The 21,151-nt window shown below is 32.0% G+C and overlaps 3 protein-coding genes across 5 annotated transcripts in view; 2 read left to right on the top strand and 1 right to left on the bottom strand.

Annotated features, from left to right (window-relative positions):
- LOC111639601 (calmodulin-lysine N-methyltransferase-like) overlaps nucleotides 1–2,503 on the top strand; it is a 75,408-nt gene extending 72,905 nt beyond the window's left edge. For all 3 annotated transcript variants that reach the window (XM_023385491.1, XM_023385490.1, XM_023385492.1), the window contains exon 12: nucleotides 1,250–2,503. The gene's annotated coding sequence lies outside the window, so the exon portion shown is untranslated. The remainder of the gene's footprint in view (nucleotides 1–1,249) is intronic.
- A 5,462-nt stretch (nucleotides 2,504–7,965) lies between these two features.
- Nucleotides 7,966–17,065, bottom strand: LOC111639603 (probable 39S ribosomal protein L49, mitochondrial). Its single transcript, XM_023385495.1, has 4 exons — nucleotides 16,967–17,065; nucleotides 16,617–16,800; nucleotides 8,581–8,708; nucleotides 7,966–8,262 (listed from the first exon to the last, which is right to left on the bottom strand). The coding sequence occupies exons 1-4, from the start codon at nucleotides 17,036–17,038 to the stop codon at nucleotides 8,116–8,118; spliced, it is 531 nt and encodes a 176-aa protein (XP_023241263.1). The 5' UTR covers nucleotides 17,039–17,065; the 3' UTR covers nucleotides 7,966–8,115.
- Nucleotides 17,066–20,352: 3,287 nt separating this feature from the next.
- LOC111639606 (calmodulin-like) lies at nucleotides 20,353–20,856 on the top strand. Its single transcript, XM_023385498.1, has one exon. The coding sequence runs from the start codon at nucleotides 20,353–20,355 to the stop codon at nucleotides 20,854–20,856; it is 504 nt and encodes a 167-aa protein (XP_023241266.1).
- The last annotated feature ends 295 nt before the right edge of the window (nucleotides 20,857–21,151 follow it).

Below are 21,151 nucleotides of genomic sequence, written 5' to 3'. Positions count from 1 at the left end.
ATGGTGAATTATTTGATGAAGTTTCATGTGTAAAAAAATATGTCACAAACGAAAAGATCGAAGAATGGTGACAGAATAACCAGCCCTGCCATCAAAGGTGGATTGAGATTTTTGAACATTTTACAGCAAAAGAAATTGTTTTCAAAAACATTTATAAAATCGTAGAACTTTCTTTGTCTCCCTGGATCTAATGTCCCCGTTGAACGAATATTTTCATTGGTGAATAATAGGTGGACGAATGAAAAAACTGATTTAAAAGTAAGCAGATTAGAAGCATGTATTTTCATCAAATACAACTTTCAAATGAACTGTATGGAATTTTATGACTTTAAAGCGTGAAATGGCACTATAAAAAAAAATTAATTCTACTGAAAAGTATCAAAATTAATGTTATTTAAATTTTTTACAATGTGTGTATGTGTAATAATTCAGATTGTTTAAAATTTTAATGTATGCATTGTTGTATGCTACTATTTTCGTAATAAATGTTATAAACTTATGAGATATTTTTTGATTTTCTTCGATATGTCCTTTATTTTCCCCCAAAAAATATGGTCACTGTACCTATACTAGAGGAGACTGACCACAAGGAGTCTGAGACATTTCTCTCCCCCAGATATCCCTCAGTGCCATCTTACCCTCATGCCTTAAGGGAAGATAGATAAATAAACAACATAATTAAGAGGCATAAGTGGCTATCCATATAATTGTGTTTATGATAACTTGTGACTCTTGTTGAAGTTAGTACTCTTGTTAGCTGCTTCCAAGTTTGCCCCTTTCTCTTGGGTATAATTAATGAGTTGGAAGACAATAGCAAGGAAGAAGAAAGACAACGTAATGGAGTCACTATAGTGAAGTGAAAGCTAGGAATTCTAGTACTGCAGAACTGACAGAAAAGGAGTTTAAACTGGAAGTTCTTTATAAATGTTTGTACAACTGAAAGATTTTGTCGTGAATTCTAATGGAGGTTGAGTTGAGGAAAATCTAAAAGGTCAATATTCTAAAAAGTTTGTTGTAATGAATGCTCAATATATTTAGAATTTGGTTAAAAATATTAAATATATAACTTACAAAAAAAATCTAATAATGAAAGTAATATTGTCATTATCTTAAGTATTTATTCTAGGATATAAAATTAAATTGTGTAGATTTTTTTGTTTTTCTTCTATATTTTCTCAAAATTACTGAAACCTGTATTTTTACATAACATTTCTTTAAAAAAAAAATATTTTTTTTTTGTATTTTATAGGTAGACTGGATGTAAATGGTTGTGGATCAAAGATATAACATATCTTTGGGAAATTTACTGCCCAGAAAGTTTTTTCTTATCATTTCCACATTGGATTCTTTTGGAGTATGAAGTATTTATTTACAAGCCAGATAAATTCCTTTTATCGTCACTGCAAATTTGAGTTATGCTTCAAATAGAATATATATGTATTTAAAGTTATTTACATGTGCAAATTTACTTTTCCTATTTATTAATATTGTTTTATAGATGAATACATTTATAATTGTTATGTGATAATTATAAGTTTACCTTGTAGATTGCATTATATTGCATTGTTTTGGCAGATTGTAAGCAAGTAATGAGAAAATGTTTTAAATAATGTGAGAATTTTTTATATTTAATAATTAAAATTTTTATTACTTCTAGTCATTAATGCCAAAATATTTGATTTGCTGAATAACAATGCTATAATGCCATATATTTATTGTATTTTTAATTTATTCATGATTTGAATAACCTAAATTTATGTTTAGTTGACCAAAGACTTTATTTAATATTTATAATTTATGCCAAATATTTTTTAATATATATAATTTATCAAACTTAAAATTATTTTTCGCTAATGTAGAAAATCTTATATAAGATTATTAACAAAACATGCAAGTTAATTTGAATATTAGTGTTTTAAATTGCTCCATTTGACACTGAAAATTTAGTGATTTTTGTTTTATACACAAAAATCTTTTCCACTTGTATATAAAAAATATCAAAAGTAATTGTTAGTGCATATGTGAATATTTTTGTCACATTTACCGGTCCTTAATTCTATATCAAATTCATCTAGTCGGAGTGATGAGTTGTCATTACTCACAAATTCAGTACCTTACATTAAGGATATTTTTTCCCTTACTAATAAATCAGTAACAATTAAAATTTGCAGGCAACAAAATCACTTTCCTACTATATTCCTACAAAATCTCTCTCTTGCTCTCTCTATACAAATGAAAATGAACCGATTTAGCAATAGAACATTTTTACAGAACAAAACAAAAAAAAAGAATTGGAAATTTAAAAATTTTGAAATACTCTATTTAACAACACATATGATCTGTTTCTTAAAAAAATCAAGTTTATTTGCTACATATCAAATATTTATACTATCAAAAATCGAGGGGGGAAAATATATTTTTTATGGCAGAAATTTAGAATTTCAAAAGTGGAACACACTTTCAAAAATTGTGTAAATTCGGGTCCAATAAATAGTATCCAAAACTAATAAATTATTCAAATGAATAAGAAATAGCATTAGATTTCTCTTGGAGGTGGATTGTTTCAGTCGAGTCTAGTAATAGGATGCAAAAAATTATCAATAAAATTTCCATTCCATTCACTTTTATCGTATTGCCTAGTTTTTAGATCCTTCGAATTTCTCTACTTTATTTTGCCATTAAATATGCCAGCTTGTAATTATGAACGATTTTCCATTCATAGAACGTGCCAAATTTTGCTAATAATTTAAAATTCACTTTATAGTTTGTAGTCGAATAATCACCTTTAAAATTTTTACATAGACATTTCTTAAAATAAATCAGATACACAACTGAAAGCTTTACTGCTTTTAGGATCATTTGTAATTTTTTTAATGTTGAGTGCAATAAAATGCTACAAATTTTTAATAGAATTTACTATTTTAAAATTTTTGTTAGTTATAAATTTGAATTTTACATAAGGTTTCATTAAAAAGTTACTATATTTTATTAATGCAGTATATTCATTGTAATATTTCCATCTGTCATTTGATTGGATGTTAAGATTTTATGTAATAATACGTGAATATGTTAAAAATATATATTTATTTATTTATTCTGAATTTATTTTTTATGTTGTATATAAAATATATTAAGTTTATTTATTTCATAAACAATTGATGTTATCCTCTTCTATGTTCACTACTCATAATTTATTAAATAAAAGTTGATTTAAAAAACCTGAATCTGTTAATGTGTAGAACAAGTAACATTTTTACAGTCAAATTAAACTTTGGTACAGGAAATCATCATTTGGCATATTTGTACAGATATGTAAATCTTGGTTAATTCAAAGTTGCTATTTTTTTCATCCCTCAAATTTCAGATTAATGAGTATTTCCTGTAGTTTTAGATCTTTTATATTAAAATAATAGATTTACATATCCAAACATGATAGACATTGCACCAAAATGAATTTTCTATTCTAGGCAATGGCTGGCTTTCGTTGAAAGCAATGGTTCTTGTCAGTTAAGCGGCAAGGAGCTCAAAATAATTCCCATCAGTGACAAAGTAGTTGTTGGATCCCACCTAGAAGCTGGTTTTGAACAAAAGAAGTGGGACAACAATGGGAAGGGTATCCTCTTGTAAAACAAAATTAAATTGTAGTGATCTTGCGGAAAACGGAACTAATAATCATGGAAAGGGAGCAGGGGCTTTTTCCCTGGGCCTGGAGAAAACTTACAGGCTCATAGTGATTTCCTACCCTTATGGCATATATTGTTATTTTTGCTAACAGAAAATAAAATCCTTAAGATTTTATTTTGTTAATAAAGAAATATTTTGCATATTTCATTTGTTCAAAAAAGACGGCTAAAGGGGCTCACAACTGTGTAATTTGCTAAACTACAGTTTCTACTCCAATGTTATTCTGAAATTGTTCCGTTTCTATTATGGTAAGCGACGCATACATAATGCACTTGGATGGGGCCTCGCCCCATTTTCACACAGAGGTGCAATTTTTCTCAAATAACTACCTGCCGTGGCGATGGATAAGACAGAAGTGATGCCGACTGGAATCTTGCCAAGGCCAGCTCATTCTTTGACCTGTCTCACGAGACTCAGTCCTTTTTCTTTCCTCTGGGATTATGCAAAGGACTAATTCATCAGTAGTCTGGGGCAGAAAGATATGTATTACAAGGCACATCCCAAAAGTAAGGTACATTCTTTTATAACTTTTGTCATCTGACAATTTTATAAAGATCATATCTTACTTTCAGAACTTGCCTTATATCGATGCCATCCAAACCATCAACAGTGACACACAATGACACAGCAGGACTCCAACCATCAAATCAATATCTGCAGGGTGACAAAAGGGGAGAATACTGAACACTTTGTAACATGGTAAAAATTAACATGTATAGTGACAAATAAAAATTACTTACCTACTTTATATCAATATTGTCATTTATTACTCTGACAATGACTTACCACATGCAAATTAACTTTATAGGTAACCCCCGTATAGCACGGATTCACTCTAACACAGAATTGGGTAAAACCCACGTACAACATGAAATGTAATAAATTTTCACATACTTAAGTACTATAATAATAATTTTCACAAACTATTAATACTTAAGTATGTAAATTTTCTTTTCCACCTTCTGTCAATACATGTAATCCTTCTCAAAACTTGTTTCACTATTGCCAGATCACAACACTTCTGATTTTGTGTTGCCAGATGTTTTCCCTTATTGCATATTTGCTTTATTCTTCATAAGTGCTTAGCACCATATAAGGAAATTTATAAAGATCTTTTAACTAAAAGCAAGCAATCTAAAATAACATATTTTTTGCAAAAGGTAGAGCATTGATCTGAAGATAATGCAGAAAAATGCTCAGAGGATAAGGATATCTTGCCAAAAAGAAAATGCCTCGGTTAATAGTGCTTAGTAAAGAAACATTGTTTAATTTATATTATTAAAGTTTTCTTAAGCAATACACATTAAAGATATTTATCTTAATTATGAAAATATAATAGCATGTTTTTTAATTTTTGGAACCTAACCCCTTTTTTTTGTACTAGTTCTTTGTTTCGTATAACACAGATTCGCATATCACGGCAATTTTTTGGAACATAACTCCCGTATTATACGGGGTTGTGAGGGGATAGCCGGGATACAGAGTAGTTACAGAGTAGTAGGGATACAGACTTTTATATCACTTATTCGGCAGCTATTCAAACGGATAGCTGCCGAATAAGTGATCAGGTTGTCTAAAACAGTGGCCTCAGGTTGTCTAAAAAGTGGTTCCCAATTAGTTTTTCCTGCGTACCACTTCAAGAAAGAGCTCAAACTCGCATACCCCTTACAGCAGAAATTCATATTAATCCATACTAATATTATAAATTCAAAGGTAATTCTGCCTGTCTGTTATCTTTTCACGTTTAAACCAATGAACAGGTTTTAATAAAATTTGGCACAGAGATAGCTTACATGTTGGAGATGGACATGGACTACATTTTACTGTGAGAAAATATCTTACTCCCACAAGAAAATTCGATATAATGCAAGTGAAGCTGTGGGTAGAGAACTAATGATAAATAGAATAAGTTTTTTTACATTTATTACCTTTAAAATACAATTCTAATAATATTGAAAATAACATAAGGTTATTTAATTTTAATGTGACAAATGTGCATGATTTTCTTTGCACAACTTTGTAAAATCTGATTGCTTTTTGGTCATCTTCAGTCTCAAGTCATCTTCAAGTTGAAGTCAGAGATGTTTAGTTTTCATGTTTGTCATGGCTGAAAATACGCTCTCACAGAGATATGTTGTGCAAAATAATAGTAAATATTTTATTGCCGCTTTGCTGACATGATGATAATGATAATTGTACAATTAACACAATTTGTGTTAATTGTACAATTTTGTTTCTTGCGTAAGAATTTCATTTAGATATCGTCACAAATGCATTTTCTTGATGAAATTTCGAGAATAGTTTTAGTTATAAATAAACGAATTTGTGCATTCGACATCATGTTGTAAATTGCTGAATTTTTGATGGTCCACCCATTATTCTTTTGATTGCTTCATCTCATGCATTTAAATTTTAAATCGATCGATTTTAGATTGCCGCACTAACCCCTTCACGCAATTTCGCATACCCCCAGGGGTATGCGTACCACTAATTGGGAACCATTGGTCTAAAAGAATGGCTTTTCTATCAAAGAAATCGAGTGTGGAGGGACTTACAGTTTGAAGTAAAGCAAAAGCAGAATTAGATGATCACGTAATCACCCTTTTCCTTATCAGGATTCCCAACACCAGTTAATCAGTTTTATTACACGCTGATTAATACGTGTTATCGCCAACTTGTGAGTATGAGGAACACAAGTAACTTGAATAGGCAGAAGTGTGAATATCTAACATTAACCAGGCCATATTTATAATATAAACTAAAAACATTTAATAAATCAAAAATATTAACAGTATACAAATGAATGAATGAATAAATCAAAAATATTAACAGTATACAAATGAATGAATAACTTAAACCTAAACCTATATATCCTATGTTAAACCTAACAAGAGAGAGTTTACAATCGAGTGGAATGTGGTTATATATTACCTTCCCAGTTCATTCAATATTCCAATGCATGAGAATCTTCTTATTTGTGGACATTCTTTTTCTTATATTTTCTATGGCAAATTCTTTGTATAAATAACTCTTCTTATAACGGTCTCCTCGTGTAATGGACTCTATACATTGTATGGAGAACTCTGTAATATGACTTTCGATTGATGGACTCTATATTGTATGGAGAACACTTCGAATGGTGGGAAAATGTCTCTTTTATATTGGCCTTCTCTGACGGCCAAATAGCATGTGCAAAGGCCGCATTTTTTACTCATCTCGTGAGTCGGCCGTAGGAAAGGAAATCAACTTCCTTTCTAAAATCAAAAGTTTCTTTTGACATCCGTTTTTCAAAATTTTGTTGAAGTTTGAAAATAAATTTTTGTAACTTTTAATCTAAATCTTTTTCTCTCCTCTGTTAATTTGTCCAAAAATGACTTTCCTTCTAACTGTAGATTCTCACAGGGGTTACCAATATATGGTTCTTTTCAATGTTAAAATTTGTTTTCCCTACATTAAAAGTCAACAAACTGTAGATATGTATATATTCTATGATAAATTATATTATATTCAAATAGATTTTAGTCTAACCAAATATCTTTTTTCTTTAATACTTTCATTACAACTTTAGATATAATATATAAAATGCAAATACCAACTAGGTTAATATATTGTATCTAGCAACTTCATTCTGATCTTTAAATATTTCCAAGTTATAAGTCTTAACATTCACTTCCATCACCATTTTGAAATACTATACTCCTTACAAGTTTTTTTTTTTTTTTAAATAATTATTAAATGTCAATTAAATTAATGATTTTTCTATATTTCTATTAAAATTTTTAGTTGGCATTTTTCAACTTAATTTTTATTCAGTTCAGTTGATCAATTGAACTGAATAACTGAACAAATAACGACACTATTTCAAAATCACTAATAAATTTTTTTACAAAATAATGTATTAACACAATAATAATAATTAATTTAAAATTCGTTTTTTAGAAGAAAATGTTGGATGTTAAAAGAAATGAAATTGTTCTGCAAATTCACACAAAAAATAAATTTCTATAATTGTATTTCCTTCAGAATTAGCACAAGGTTGTCGTTGAGAGAATTAAATTCTTACATAATTTTTTGTAGATATATTTAATAAGATAGGACCAAAGAGGGGCATTTAGCCTGAAATGCACATCTTTTTAAATTATAGAAAATAATTTAAATTTAATTTAAAATAAACCTATTTTTTCCACTCAAAAAAAAGAATTCCAGAGCGATTTGTTCTCAACGACAACCTTGCGCTAATTCTGAAGGAAATACAATTGAGAGAACAATAAGCAATGAAATACTAAATTTCTATAACTTTGGAAGTTTTATTTTACTGACAATAATGATTTTGTTTACAGAATGAATAAGAACTGTTTTGATTTTTCAAAACATTGCACATGAAGAGAAAACTATTACAATGCAAATAAATTACAAAATATTAATTTTCACTCAAAATCCTTTATCGTATAACCATTCCTTAATTCGTTCCACGTGATTGTCCCTTATTTCAAGACGGCAGGTTACTTCATCTACACACATTCTTATTTTAAATTCACTATATGGTTGCAAGTATTCTCTTAGGTCTTGTGCAAGTTTCTGAAAGTAAAAAAAAACAATTGATATTCGTTTAGAAAAATTAAGGGGACCAATTCTTAATCAGACAATGAGAATATTCTCAAAGCACATACATGTGTAATTAAATTTCATTTAAATTAAATACAGAAAGGGGAGCAAAAAAAGTAGTATGCCACTAATTATTGAAATATATATGCTGTGGTTTTTAGACTATTTTAAAAGAAAGATGTTGCATTTAGTCATCTCCCAATAAAATTTTATTGTAAATATCATTGCATCGTTAATGTGTTAATTTAAAATCTGAAATGGTTACTATAGTAATATTTACCAAACACATACCCATATGTCACCTCTAACATTTTTAACCCTTGTAATATTATGCGGACCTTCTGGAACAACTCTCACATAGACTGGCAACAGATGATTTCTTGTCCTGGCAATAAAGTATGGAAGATCAGGAACGACGTCTGTCGGAATTAAAATAAAGACTATAATTTCTATGCATAGCGATCAAAATAAATTTGAAAGATTAATAAAAACTTCAATATCTGTATCGTACGGCAGCAATTGAGAAATAAATTGTATGATTATTATAATGCACTGAACATCTAAAGTAAACAGCTGTTTTTATGCTTGAAAACATTCATTTACCATTTCATAAATCAAGATTTTTCTTATAAATACAACTTTAACAGCTAGTAAATACCAAAGAGAAAGCCATTTTGTAAGGTCACTAATATTTATTGTAAGGTCACTAATTATTATTCAAATATCACATTATAATAGGCTGTATAATATCACTTGGTCATTTAATTTATATCTTTATATAACAGCAACTGCACACTGGGATATATAAAGTAAATATGACTTACCAAACCTATAAAAGGTGCGTATCTAATTGTTCATTCAACGACAAACGTTTTCTTAACCCCTTCTGGGCTCTTCTTCAGGTGAACAACGAAATTTGAATAAATCTGAACTCTGTTGAATTTGAATCGTTCAGTTCGTTTGCTTATTCCGTTGCGTGATATGCTTGAAAGTGTTCTAATTTGACAACCAATGTTCAATTTAAGAGAACGATATTAATGTGTTACTTAAAAAATGTGTTAGTGAGATACACAATTATTTAACATTCTCACATGTTCCCCAGTATCTTTTATTTTAAGGCTTAATAAATATTATTTTGCTATTACTCTGTATGCAGTAGGTTTTGCCATGCCATGGAAAGGCCGATTTCGTCTCTTGAATTAATACAATTGGATGTGTCGTATGCCTTAAAAATTTCCATCTCTTCCAACCATTTTAGTTGGTGAATGTGGGGTGTGGTGGCAATTATCTGCGCTTTATTGAAGTCCGCCACTATTTCTGGATCAGTTGCATAGGTGGAGAGTGATGATGTGTCTCTGTTGCGTTGTATATCAGATATATGTTCTTTTAACCTACTACATATAGAAATCGGCCTTTCCATGGCATGGCAAAACCTACTACATACAGAGTAATAGCGAAATAATACTTATTAAGCCTTAAAATAAAAGATACTGGGGAACATGTGAGAATGTTAAATAATTGTGTATCTCACTAACACGTTTTTTAAGTAACACATTAATATCGTTCTCTTAAATTGAACATTGATCGTCAAATTAGAACACTTTCAAGCATATCACGCAACGGAATAAGCGAACAAACTGAACGATTCAAATTCAACAGAGTTCGGGTTTATTCAAATTTTGGTTGTTCGTTCCAGCTTTTCACCTGAAGAAGAGCCCAGAAGGGGTTAAGAAAACATTTGTTGTTGAATGAACAATTAGATACACATCGGTTATAGGTTCGGTACATCATATTTACTTTATACATGCCAGTGTGCAGTTGCTGTTATATAACTATTAAGTGATTCCGACTAATTCATACCGTAAGATAGTCGTCAGCCTTACTAAGGCTAGAGCGAAGCTGGATTTTTTAATGAAATGCAAAAGAATATGTGTGTTCCCTATGACCATATATTGCATTCGCCTACCACCAGGAAATGAACCGTTACGCAATAAAGTTAGATGGATGTGTATGAACAGGGCCATCAGGATGACCAGGAGATCCATTTATTCTAAATTGGTGGATCTTGTCGACATTGAAAACAAGTTATTTCAACAAGACCCTTAAGTTTTGGCCCTCGAAAATGCAAAAATTTTAAACATACAGGAAAGGCTAAGAAGTAACTTAATGAGACATTATTGTAAAAAACTCCAATGGATTCTCCATTTCCAAATACCCTCCACCTTCGGCCACAACGAGTGTCAGTTTATTGTATGGGACGACATACAGGTGCCGAGTTACATTGAGCTTATCCTCAAGTTTGGACCTGCTTACGCCACTATCCCTCACATTAAGGATAATGTAAGATCGTGCATTCCAGACTTAGAGTTTTTAATACAAGGCCTCTCTGAACTACAAAAGGAATATTATAGATGGGTAGCCACATTCAAAATAATAAATAATAAGGATTCTAGAGAGGTGCTCCAATTCAGAGAGAATCTTAAACGCACGAGTTGATGGATATGTCACAATAATATCACATTGGTTAGGGCAGATAAAGCCAGAATATTAGTGATTATGAAGAGAGAGACATATGAGAAAGGCCTTTGTGAGTACATAGAGGTAACAAGTTGCAATGAGGTGGAAAATAACACGATAGATAAGTTACAGTCAAGAGTTAAACGCTTCGCTTCTACAAAGTTGGCTACCAGATTAAATATGAAGAACATTGTAATGGATGCACCTGATGCCCCAAAATTATTTGCCTTTGCTAAAACACATAAGGAAGGGAAACAACTACGCCCAGTGGTGAATAGGGCCAAAGCTCCCACACAAAAGCTCGAAGAAGCGTTACATAACATTCTTACTCCACACCTTGAAGGGTACCAATTTTCAATCACCAACACATTGGATTTAATAGAGCAACTTAGGGTAGTTACATCACCGTGTTATGTTACAGTATTGGATTTTAGATCCCTATACCTTTCGATTGAACTTCCCCCATGTTTTTGCATCATAAGGGACTTTCTCTTTAAAAAAGTTGGACACCAATGAACTACAACATCAAGCACTAGAATTGGCCCATTTAATTTGTTACAACTCTGTTTTTCTATTTAAAGGAAGGTTGTACTCACAAACAAGAGGTGTCCCCATGGGTGGTTCAGTATCCGGGGATTTATGTGAGATAGTCATTAGACAATTAGAAAACAGGACATTGCCTAATTTCCTCCACGACATTATCCTGTGCAAAAGATATGTCGACGACATCATCATCTTATGGAGGACATCTCCCAACCTAGCCTGTTTTCTAGACGAAATGAATGATAACCCGTATGGACTGACACTAGAGATGGAACAACACAGTAACAGCAGAGTACATTTCCTGGATTTGGATATAAGATTTGAAGATTCCAACATCCATACATCGGTTTTTCGCAAACCGTCTAGTGTATTGGCATACAAGGTCTGTTCAAAAAGTATCGGACCTTTGGTCGGTAAAAATAAATTTATTGACTTTGAGGTACAAAACCCTAATCCCCTTCAAAGTAGTCTCCTTGGTAATGTATACACTTCTCCCAGCGTTCCTGCCATTGCTGGAAACACTGCTGGAATGCATCTTTTGGAATGGCCATCAGCCAGTCCGTCGGATTTTGCACGATGTCTTCTCTCGACTAAATTCGGGTTCCTTTTAGCGGCATTTTCAGCTTAGGAAAGTGACGAACCACAGGAGTGTAATGGTTGGCGGCGAAAGTCCGAATCAGATGCGCAGAATGGGCGGATGCGTTATCACGATGGAGCTGCCAAGTTTTGATCGTCCACAGATCTGGTCGTTTGCGTCGCACAGCATCGGAAAGACGACGAAGGACCTCCTGGTGTACTCCTTTGCGATAGTTTGGCCTTGTGGTGCGTACTCACGACACACCACCCTACGAGAGTCGAAAGAACTGTCAATATGACCTTTGATATTGCTGCGGACCTGCCGCGCTTTTTCTGGCCTCGAGGATCGTCCCCGAAAGCCTGCTGAATCTTGCGAATGAACCTTGGCGATACCCAAGCGTTTACGCTTGGGTATCGCCAAGGTTCATTCGCAAGATTCAGCAGGCTTTCAAAAGATTCAGCAGGCATTTCAAACGCGCTTATACGCACTCTTCCACACAAAAAGCGCTAACAGATGAGTTAAAATATTTGGAAGGCATCACCAGGTCCCATGGTTACCGCAATATTAAACAAAAAATCTCGGAGGACCACAAACAACCACAGGCTTCTTCCAACAATACAGCAAGCACGCAAAACATTAGCAAGACTATGGAAAATGTGAGGATACCTATCAAGTTCAACCCACTATTGAAGTCTATATACAGCACCATTGCTAAAGAACGAAAAGTCAACATAGCATACAGAAGGTGCAGCATGTTGTTCGATATCCTACACAACGAAAAGGATTGATCCAAGACGGAGAAATTATCAGGTGTCTATACAATCCCTATAAGGGATAACAGGTTTAACAGAGATCTGGTATACGTGGGATCAACTAAACGTTTATTAGGGGTTAGGTTAAAAGAACATATATCTGATATACAACGCAACAGACACACATCACTCTCCACCTATGCAACTGATCCTGAAATAGTGGCAGACTTCAATAAAGTGCAGATAATTGCCACCACACCCCACATTCACCAACTAAAATGGTTGGAAGAGATGGAAATTTTTAAGGCATACGACACATCCAATTGTATTAATTCAAGAGACGAAATCGGCCTTTCCATGGCATGGCAAAACCTACTACATACAGAGTAATAGCGAAATAATATTTATTAAGCCTTAAAATAAAAGATACTGGGGAACATGTGAGAATGTTAAATAATTGTGTATCTCACTAACACATTTTTTAAGTAACACATTAATATCGTTCTGTTAAATTGAACGTTGATCGTCAAATTAAAACACTTTCAAGCATATCACGCGATGGAATAAGCGAACGAACTGAACGATTCAAATTCAACAGAGTTCGGATTTATTCAAATTTCGTTGTTTGTTGTTCGATCCAGCTTTTCACCTGAAGAAGAGCCCAGATGAGGTTAAGAAAACGTTTGTCGTTGAATGAACAATTAGATATGCATCGGTTATAGGTTCGGTACGTCATATTTACTTTAATTTATATCTTTGTTCGGCAGATTGGGGTTCTTTTGTAAATATGAATATTTAAAGATAACAGCATCGAATAAAGCAGCTTTTACATTTATTTAATTCAGAGTTTAATTTCAAGTTCAAAGATTCATTAATAAATGCATTACCATTATCTGAAATTTTACTGTTTTAATATTAATAAAACAGTGTAGAGTTTGTTAAAGAAACTTTTGTAATTAATTTATAATAACTAATTCTTTTATGTACAGTAGTAATGTTGTTGTCTTGAAACTACTGTCTGTTAACAAAACAACAAAAACACATCAAATATTTTCTTGAAATGAATTACTACATTAAAATCATTTGTATGCAATTTTTAATAAATGCTCAAGTCTAAACAAACCTTTGAGTCCAACATCTCTGCATTTAGTATGGCTTTTACAACATGTTTTGTTTCTCATCTGAACAAACCAATAAATCACTTAAAGCAAATCTTTTATTGTGTTTGTATATATTTATTATGTTAAATATAATGATAACATTGCAGCCAATAGAAGTATAAAATCAAATGGCCTCCTACAGTTCTGGATTATGAAACTTAGTTTAACACATACCTGAAATTTATGTTATTGAGCTGCAATTTTCAAACTGAAGACATAGATTCCCATGATTGTCTACTCTTCCTTAATCTTGAAACAGAGTTAGATGGAAAAATTAGGGGCCAGACGCTCAAATTAACTGTATACAAACTTCTAGACTGGACCAGAAGTCACATGATTTTTTTTACATTAAAATATTAAAAGTTGTAGCCCAGCATTGTTATGATGTCACAGTAAATAATTGTTCATTCTAGTTGTAGCATCTGGTCCTGGAACTAAAACTAATACATGATAGCAGACTTGAACTTATTTAAAAACGAATAATTCTGCCGTGATCAAAAAGTATTTGGAATGATTCATTTAAATTGCACACATGCAAGAGGGCGCCACTGTCATCTTTTTTTTATTGTTCAGTATAACTTTCGTCAACATCTAGCAGCAATCCATGCGTTGTCTGTTTTCCATTGCAAATAAATGTTGCGTGTAAAAAATTTTTGCACTGACAATTTTTCAAAATGCCAAGTGTAATTGAACAAAGAATGTGCATTAAATTTTGTTTTTGCAATGTATTCAAATGGCTGAGGAAATGCTTTATCCAGGTGAATTGCTCTTAAAAGTCATTATTACAGGTGATGAAACATACGATCTACACTTCTGACACCAAAACAGCTCAACAATCAAGTGAATGGTGCTTGAAAAGTAAAGCGAGACCATAAAGACCATATCAAAGTTGGGTATTCAGTACAGATTACTTTGGAGAGGACAAAATAAATTTGATAAATTCAAATCTTGCATTGTATTGAACCATTCCCAATACTTGATCACAAGGGTAAATGCAAAATTTTAGTGAATTGTTTGTTTATTCATATCAAAATCATATGTAAATAGAAGAAAAAGTTTGTCTGAAAAACTTTCTAATCAGACTTATTTGAATGAATTAAAATGTTATGGCAAATAAAAACTAAGTAATATTAATCTGTGTAATTCTATCATATAAGCTAGAATATCAAAGAATTGTACAATCAGCCTAATTTTCTCATCACAAGTATGCACAATTCATCACTTGGACCAACCAACTTATACAAAGGATAAAGATGATGATCCAAACTACCCACTAAAAGTTGAGATAATTCATATTCAAATCCAGGCTTTTATAAGCAAATATCTTACAATCATCTGGTCAATTAATGCCAACTTAAAAAGTTGGCAAGGGCTCTTGCACTTTCCCAGCATTCATATGGAGTTAACAGATGTCTCTACCTCAAAATAATTTTTGCCTTTGTAGTAATTAACATTAAAAAAACATAGGTTTTCTATTATGAGATTTTGTTTTCAAAATGCACCATTAAGACGGCATTGAGATAGAAAATCAAATTTAGCACTTGCTTTACATAATTTAAGGGTCAGCTTCTTATACTGTTTGGCCGGTGTAGCCATCAGTATACTTATATAATGAACTAACTGGATAAATATACTACAAATAAAACACACCTTTAATAATCCAGCTAATAAAAATTAATAAAGTAAAAATGTTTTCGATTGTTTCTTAACGATCTTCTTCAGATACCATAACATAAAATAAAATCGAACACAAAAAAAAACGTAAATGCAAAATTAAAATATAAATAACGGAAAAGTAGCTGCGGTGATAAAATAAACACAAAATATAAATTAAGCCGAAAAGATGTTCCTTAACAAAAATAAAAATAAATAAAGTCATTAATTCTTGTAAAAGGATTGCCATGCGGAGGTAAAGAGTCTGCATCCCTATGGTTGATGCAACCAGTTTTCTTGTGTGCCTTAAAATTTTGTTTTCAAAAAATTGTAAATGCCTACAACAAGTTTTTGTTAAGTTATCCCACTCAAGATATAATCTCCAAAATTTATCATCATCAATGCCATATGTAGAAGCATATCTGCCAAATTTCAAAATTTTTGGTCCATGTCCTGACATATAAAGCAAAATATAAGTCAACACACAAACACAGAAATATTGTATGTGATTTTTTGTAATCAGAACCTTAAAACATACAGAAATGCAAAATACCCAGAGGGTCAAAATTTGACTAATTACCATACTTCCACAAACAAGAGAATGCCTTTATATGTGAAAACGGCCCATTTTTGTGTTTTTCAAACTCGCATCATTGCCTCACTTATAACAACACATTCTTATCCATGCCAGCTTATTTTGCTTATCAGAGAACTGCACCGACATGTTAATGTAAATTAAATGTTAAGGAGGCAGTAAAGGAAAGTAATAAATTATAAACAAAGCCAACAAAACCAATCTCTGGGACAATTTTACAGAAAGCAAACATCTTCGACTGCATTAAATGCCCAACGATGCCCATTTAACATGGCTGAAAATGTTTATTTTCTGTAAAATTGCACCGGAGATCAGTTTTATTTGCTTCATTTATTAATTGCATCCAGTTTTGAGTAGTGGAATGTAATAAACTGTATATCTTCAGACACAACACAGCTATTTTAGCAAAGGAGGAGTTTACTCGACTCGGTTCTACCCAAATATTAATTAAAAATACTGCATCATTTCTTGTTAAATATTAGTTATTGTATTATTTTTGAATCTATTTAGGAATCGATAATGGCAATTACCTGGCGCTTTCCTCCAACCTAAAACAGAATTATCTTTCGTTGGGGGAGGAGGGACAGTTACTTTTTTGGCAAGCAATTTCTCTACATACTTCCAATGGCCTTTGACTTCTTCTACTTCTGTGTATTTTGGATCTGGATTCGATGCCCAAATACTTTTATCTGATATATTTGCAGATCGATGACACTAAAAATTCAAATTTACTCTCGTAATCAATACACTAACAACAATACAGAAGCAATTATAAACTAATTAATCAATTACAACCAAAAATAATCAATTACATTTTACTTTATATAAGTTATTTCTTAAAAATTAAGGCAAATTAATAATAATTGAGATTTAAATTAACCTTTCTAAACGATGTAGTTGTTCTGTATAAATTACTGTGAATAATTTTTGCAGAATTTCTTAGAAGAAACATCTTAGATGCTTCCGCTCAAAGCATGGGGAACATGTGAGAATGTTAAATAATTGTGTATCTCACTAACACATTTTTTAAGTAACACATTAATATCGTTCTGTTAAATTGAACGTTGATCGTCAAATTAAAACACTTTCAAGCATATCACGCGATGGAATAAGCGAACGAACTGAACGATTCAAATTCAACAGAGTTCGGATTTATTCAAATTTCGTTGTTTGTTGTTCGATCCAGCTTTTCACCTGAAGAAGAGCCCAGATGAGGTTAAGAAAACGTTTGTCGTTGAATGAACAATTAGATATGCATCGGTTATAGGTTCGGTACGTCATATTTACTTTAATTTATATCTTTGTTCGGCAGATTGGGGTTCTTTTGTAAATATGAATATTTAAAGATAACAGCATCGAATAAAGCAGCTTTTACATTTATTTAATTCAGAGTTTAATTTCAAGTTCAAAGATTCATTAATAAATGCATTACCATTATCTGAAATTTTACTGTTTTAATATTAATAAAACAGTGTAGAGTTTGTTAAAGAAACTTTTGTAATTAATTTATAATAACTAATTCTTTTATGTACAGTAGTAATGTTGTTGTCTTGAAACTACTGTCTGTTAACAAAACAACAAAAACACATCAAATATTTTCTTGAAATGAATTACTACATTAAAATCATTTGTATGCAATTTTTAATAAATGCTCAAGTCTAAACAAACCTTTGAGTCCAACATCTCTGCATTTAGTATGGCTTTTACAACATGTTTTGTTTCTCATCTGAACAAACCAATAAATCACTTAAAGCAAATCTTTTATTGTGTTTGTATATATTTATTATGTTAAATATAATGATAACATTGCAGCCAATAGAAGTATAAAATCAAATGGCCTCCTACAGTTCTGGATTATGAAACTTAGTTTAACACATACCTGAAATTTATGTTATTGAGCTGCAATTTTCAAACTGAAGACATAGATTCCCATGATTGTCTACTCTTCCTTAATCTTGAAACAGAGTTAGATGGAAAAATTAGGGGCCAGACGCTCAAATTAACTGTATACAAACTTCTAGACTGGACCAGAAGTCACATGATTTTTTTTACATTAAAATATTAAAAGTTGTAGCCCAGCATTGTTATGATGTCACAGTAAATAATTGTTCATTCTAGTTGTAGCATCTGGNCGGTAGACACGTTAACAAAGAGTCCTCCATTGACTTTATCGCTCTCTTCTGTGTTGAAGTAAGACGGAAACGGCCTCGTTTCTGGCAACCAGAAAACTGGATTCTCCTTCACAACGCCTCGGCACATCACGCTCTCCTAGTTACAGAATATCTGATAAAACACACTGGATTCCGCTCCCAAAGACATTTGTCTTCACGAAACTGAAAACTCAAGATGGTGGTCAGATTTAAGTCAGTACAAGCAGAGGCGAATCCACGGAGGCTAACAGGAGCTTAACTCCCTCCCATTCACACACAATAAAATTTATTTATTCGAACTTCTTTTCTTCTCGTTTCACGCGATCCCAATTGGATTTTCATCCCTGCACCATGCATTATATATAATGCTGTATTTAATATTATTGCTAAAATTCGAGGTGGAATCAGAGCCGGAATTTTTTCATCCTATTCTACATTACCGTGTTGTAAAAAGAAACGGAAAATTCGGCAGACACACAAAAGTCGTCTTCAACTCTGCTCTTACTTGGCATTGGTATTGTCATCAGTGCGCCCCACGTCCACTCGTAATGGTTTAAAGTCGGACCTAAATCCCATACGCGTGAAGGTGGATGCACACGTGACGCGAAACGAAACCGCAGAATCGCAAAACGCGACAAACGTAAGCGATTTATTTCTGGGCGCATGCGTTCGGCGTTCAAGATGGGGCAAAGGGGTATGCCACTTTTCTATTTATAGTTTGTTTTAATTATCAAGACTTCTGCAAAACAGAAAGTGTGGAAAAAAAAAAAACATTTTTGTACAAAAAAATTAAAATTATAAATTTTATGTGAAAATATATTTTAATATGCCCACATTCATTGCGCCAAACTACGCTTATAATTTAAAATAGGAATAATTTCGCACAGAATGAAGAAAACTTTCTGTATCGAAAGTCATATTCGAATCTTTTGCCATTTAACAAATACCCACGATTCGTATGTTCACACGACAAACGCAACTAACGAAGTGAGCTGCGATTGGTCGTAGAAAATGCGCCTAAATCGAGAAATTTTTTCTGGCTTTCGTCACGTCGCGCGCACGACGTGACGAAAACCGCCGCACGTTCACATCTGCCTTAATTCAATTGGTTAGAATTTATACATTACAAGCAACGCGTTGAGCCATAAATTATGTAAAGAAATTACTTCGAATTCTTACAACATACAACGGGATTCGAGAAAGTCTTTCGACATTTATTAATAAAAATCAATTATTTTACAAACTTCGTAATCCATATCGAAAGTTTTATTAAATCATTACATTGTCTCCAACATACAAAATAAAAAATTTTTAAACAACATAAACCACTTTAAAAATATATTTTACTCGTCTTATTTATTCAGAAATGTTATAAAAATAATTTAAACCGAAACTGGCTCAACCTTTTTAAGGTACTTCACAGATACGGTTTCGTTAACCATCGGAGAGATGCTTCTAAAGCTGTGTCGTCCGTCTGGTGACTTATCCAAATTGGAAACTTTGGGAAAACATGCGTAAATTACAATTAAACCAAGAAAAATACAGGAACTTAAACAAAGAAAGGCGATTCCTATCGCTGCCGTAGGCACGCATAGATATTGAGCTAATGATTGATACTTTAAAGTGTGTGACAAAATTGTTATCAAACTTCCACACACAAGTAAAAATGCTGCTATAATTCCGAGCGATAAATACACTTCGGGTAGGGAATTGCTTTTCTTGGAAGCTTTAGTATCGTTAATTGTAAACTTCATGTTTCTAAATAAAAATTACACAGTTTAAATAAGTAAATTAAGTGTAAAATATTAAATAAATAACTCACCTATTATTCTAAATCGAGTAGAATTTGTGAAACGATCAATTTATTAGTTTAATTAACAAACGTTTAAAAAAAATCAAGATGATACGATACGCCTTTTCCTCTTACTTAACTCAGGAAGTATCGGTTCCACCCCTCGCAGGATGAGTGAACTCATCTCTTGAATTACTTGTTAGCATATTTACATAATTATACTTTTAATTATAATTGACTGAGATTTTAATTGCGATTAGTCTAATTTTTGTAACAATTGCAAAATATTTTGTATTATTTTGCCATTAACAATAACCTTAAACTATGGCCGAAAAGAAGATGCGCCAAGAACTGGAAAAAGATAAGGTCGAAGAATTCAAAAATGATAATATTAAAGAGGTATTTTCCATATTTAACAGCGATGACGATTGTTTATCGGGTAACAATTTAAGAAAAGTCATGAAAATGGGCGATGTGGATCTTAGCGAGAAGGAAATTCGAGATATCATCAAGGCGGTCGATCCGTGCGGCAAAGGAAATATCAATTATGCCAAGTTGATATCCATGTTAGCTACAAAAATGAGAAAATCAGATGTTTTCAACGATGCCGATAACGTGATAGTTGAAGCATTCAAGGTTTTCGATAAGGATAACAAAGGCATCGTTAAAGTATCCGATTTACTTCACTCTGTTTCGGGTCTGGAGCCGAAATTCAAGATGTATATGGAAGAATTGGTACTGAATGCCGATCCTAAGAAAACGGGACAGTTTAACTATCACGAATTTATCCAAAAAATGCAAGGAAAATGGAAGAATTATTTAATTTAGATGCTTTGATTTTCAGTGTTTAAGGTTAAAGGGTACATTAGATATACACACAAAAAATTTCATATCGTCCGAGAGAACTTGATTATATTTAAGTAATTTTCATATAAAACACTTAAAATTTTCGTTCGTGTTTCACTTAACTACATTAATTCTTTTAAATTTATTATCTCTGCAAATATCTGATATTTAGCAAAATTGCGAGTCTAATAAAGGGAAGTTTAAAAAGTTAAATGCTGTCACTGTAATTTTTTACTCGTTAATATGTATTTATTTAACCCATTCCTTCTTTTGGTGA

This window comes from Centruroides sculpturatus, unplaced genomic scaffold (assembly GCF_000671375.1).
Source record: "Centruroides sculpturatus isolate CEXI.00-Female unplaced genomic scaffold, Cexi_2.0 scaffold1038, whole genome shotgun sequence".
NCBI classification, from domain to species: Eukaryota; Metazoa; Arthropoda; class Arachnida; order Scorpiones; family Buthidae; genus Centruroides; species Centruroides sculpturatus.
Note: the sequence above shows the minus strand (reverse complement) of the source record. Positions and strands in the feature narration are given on the sequence as shown.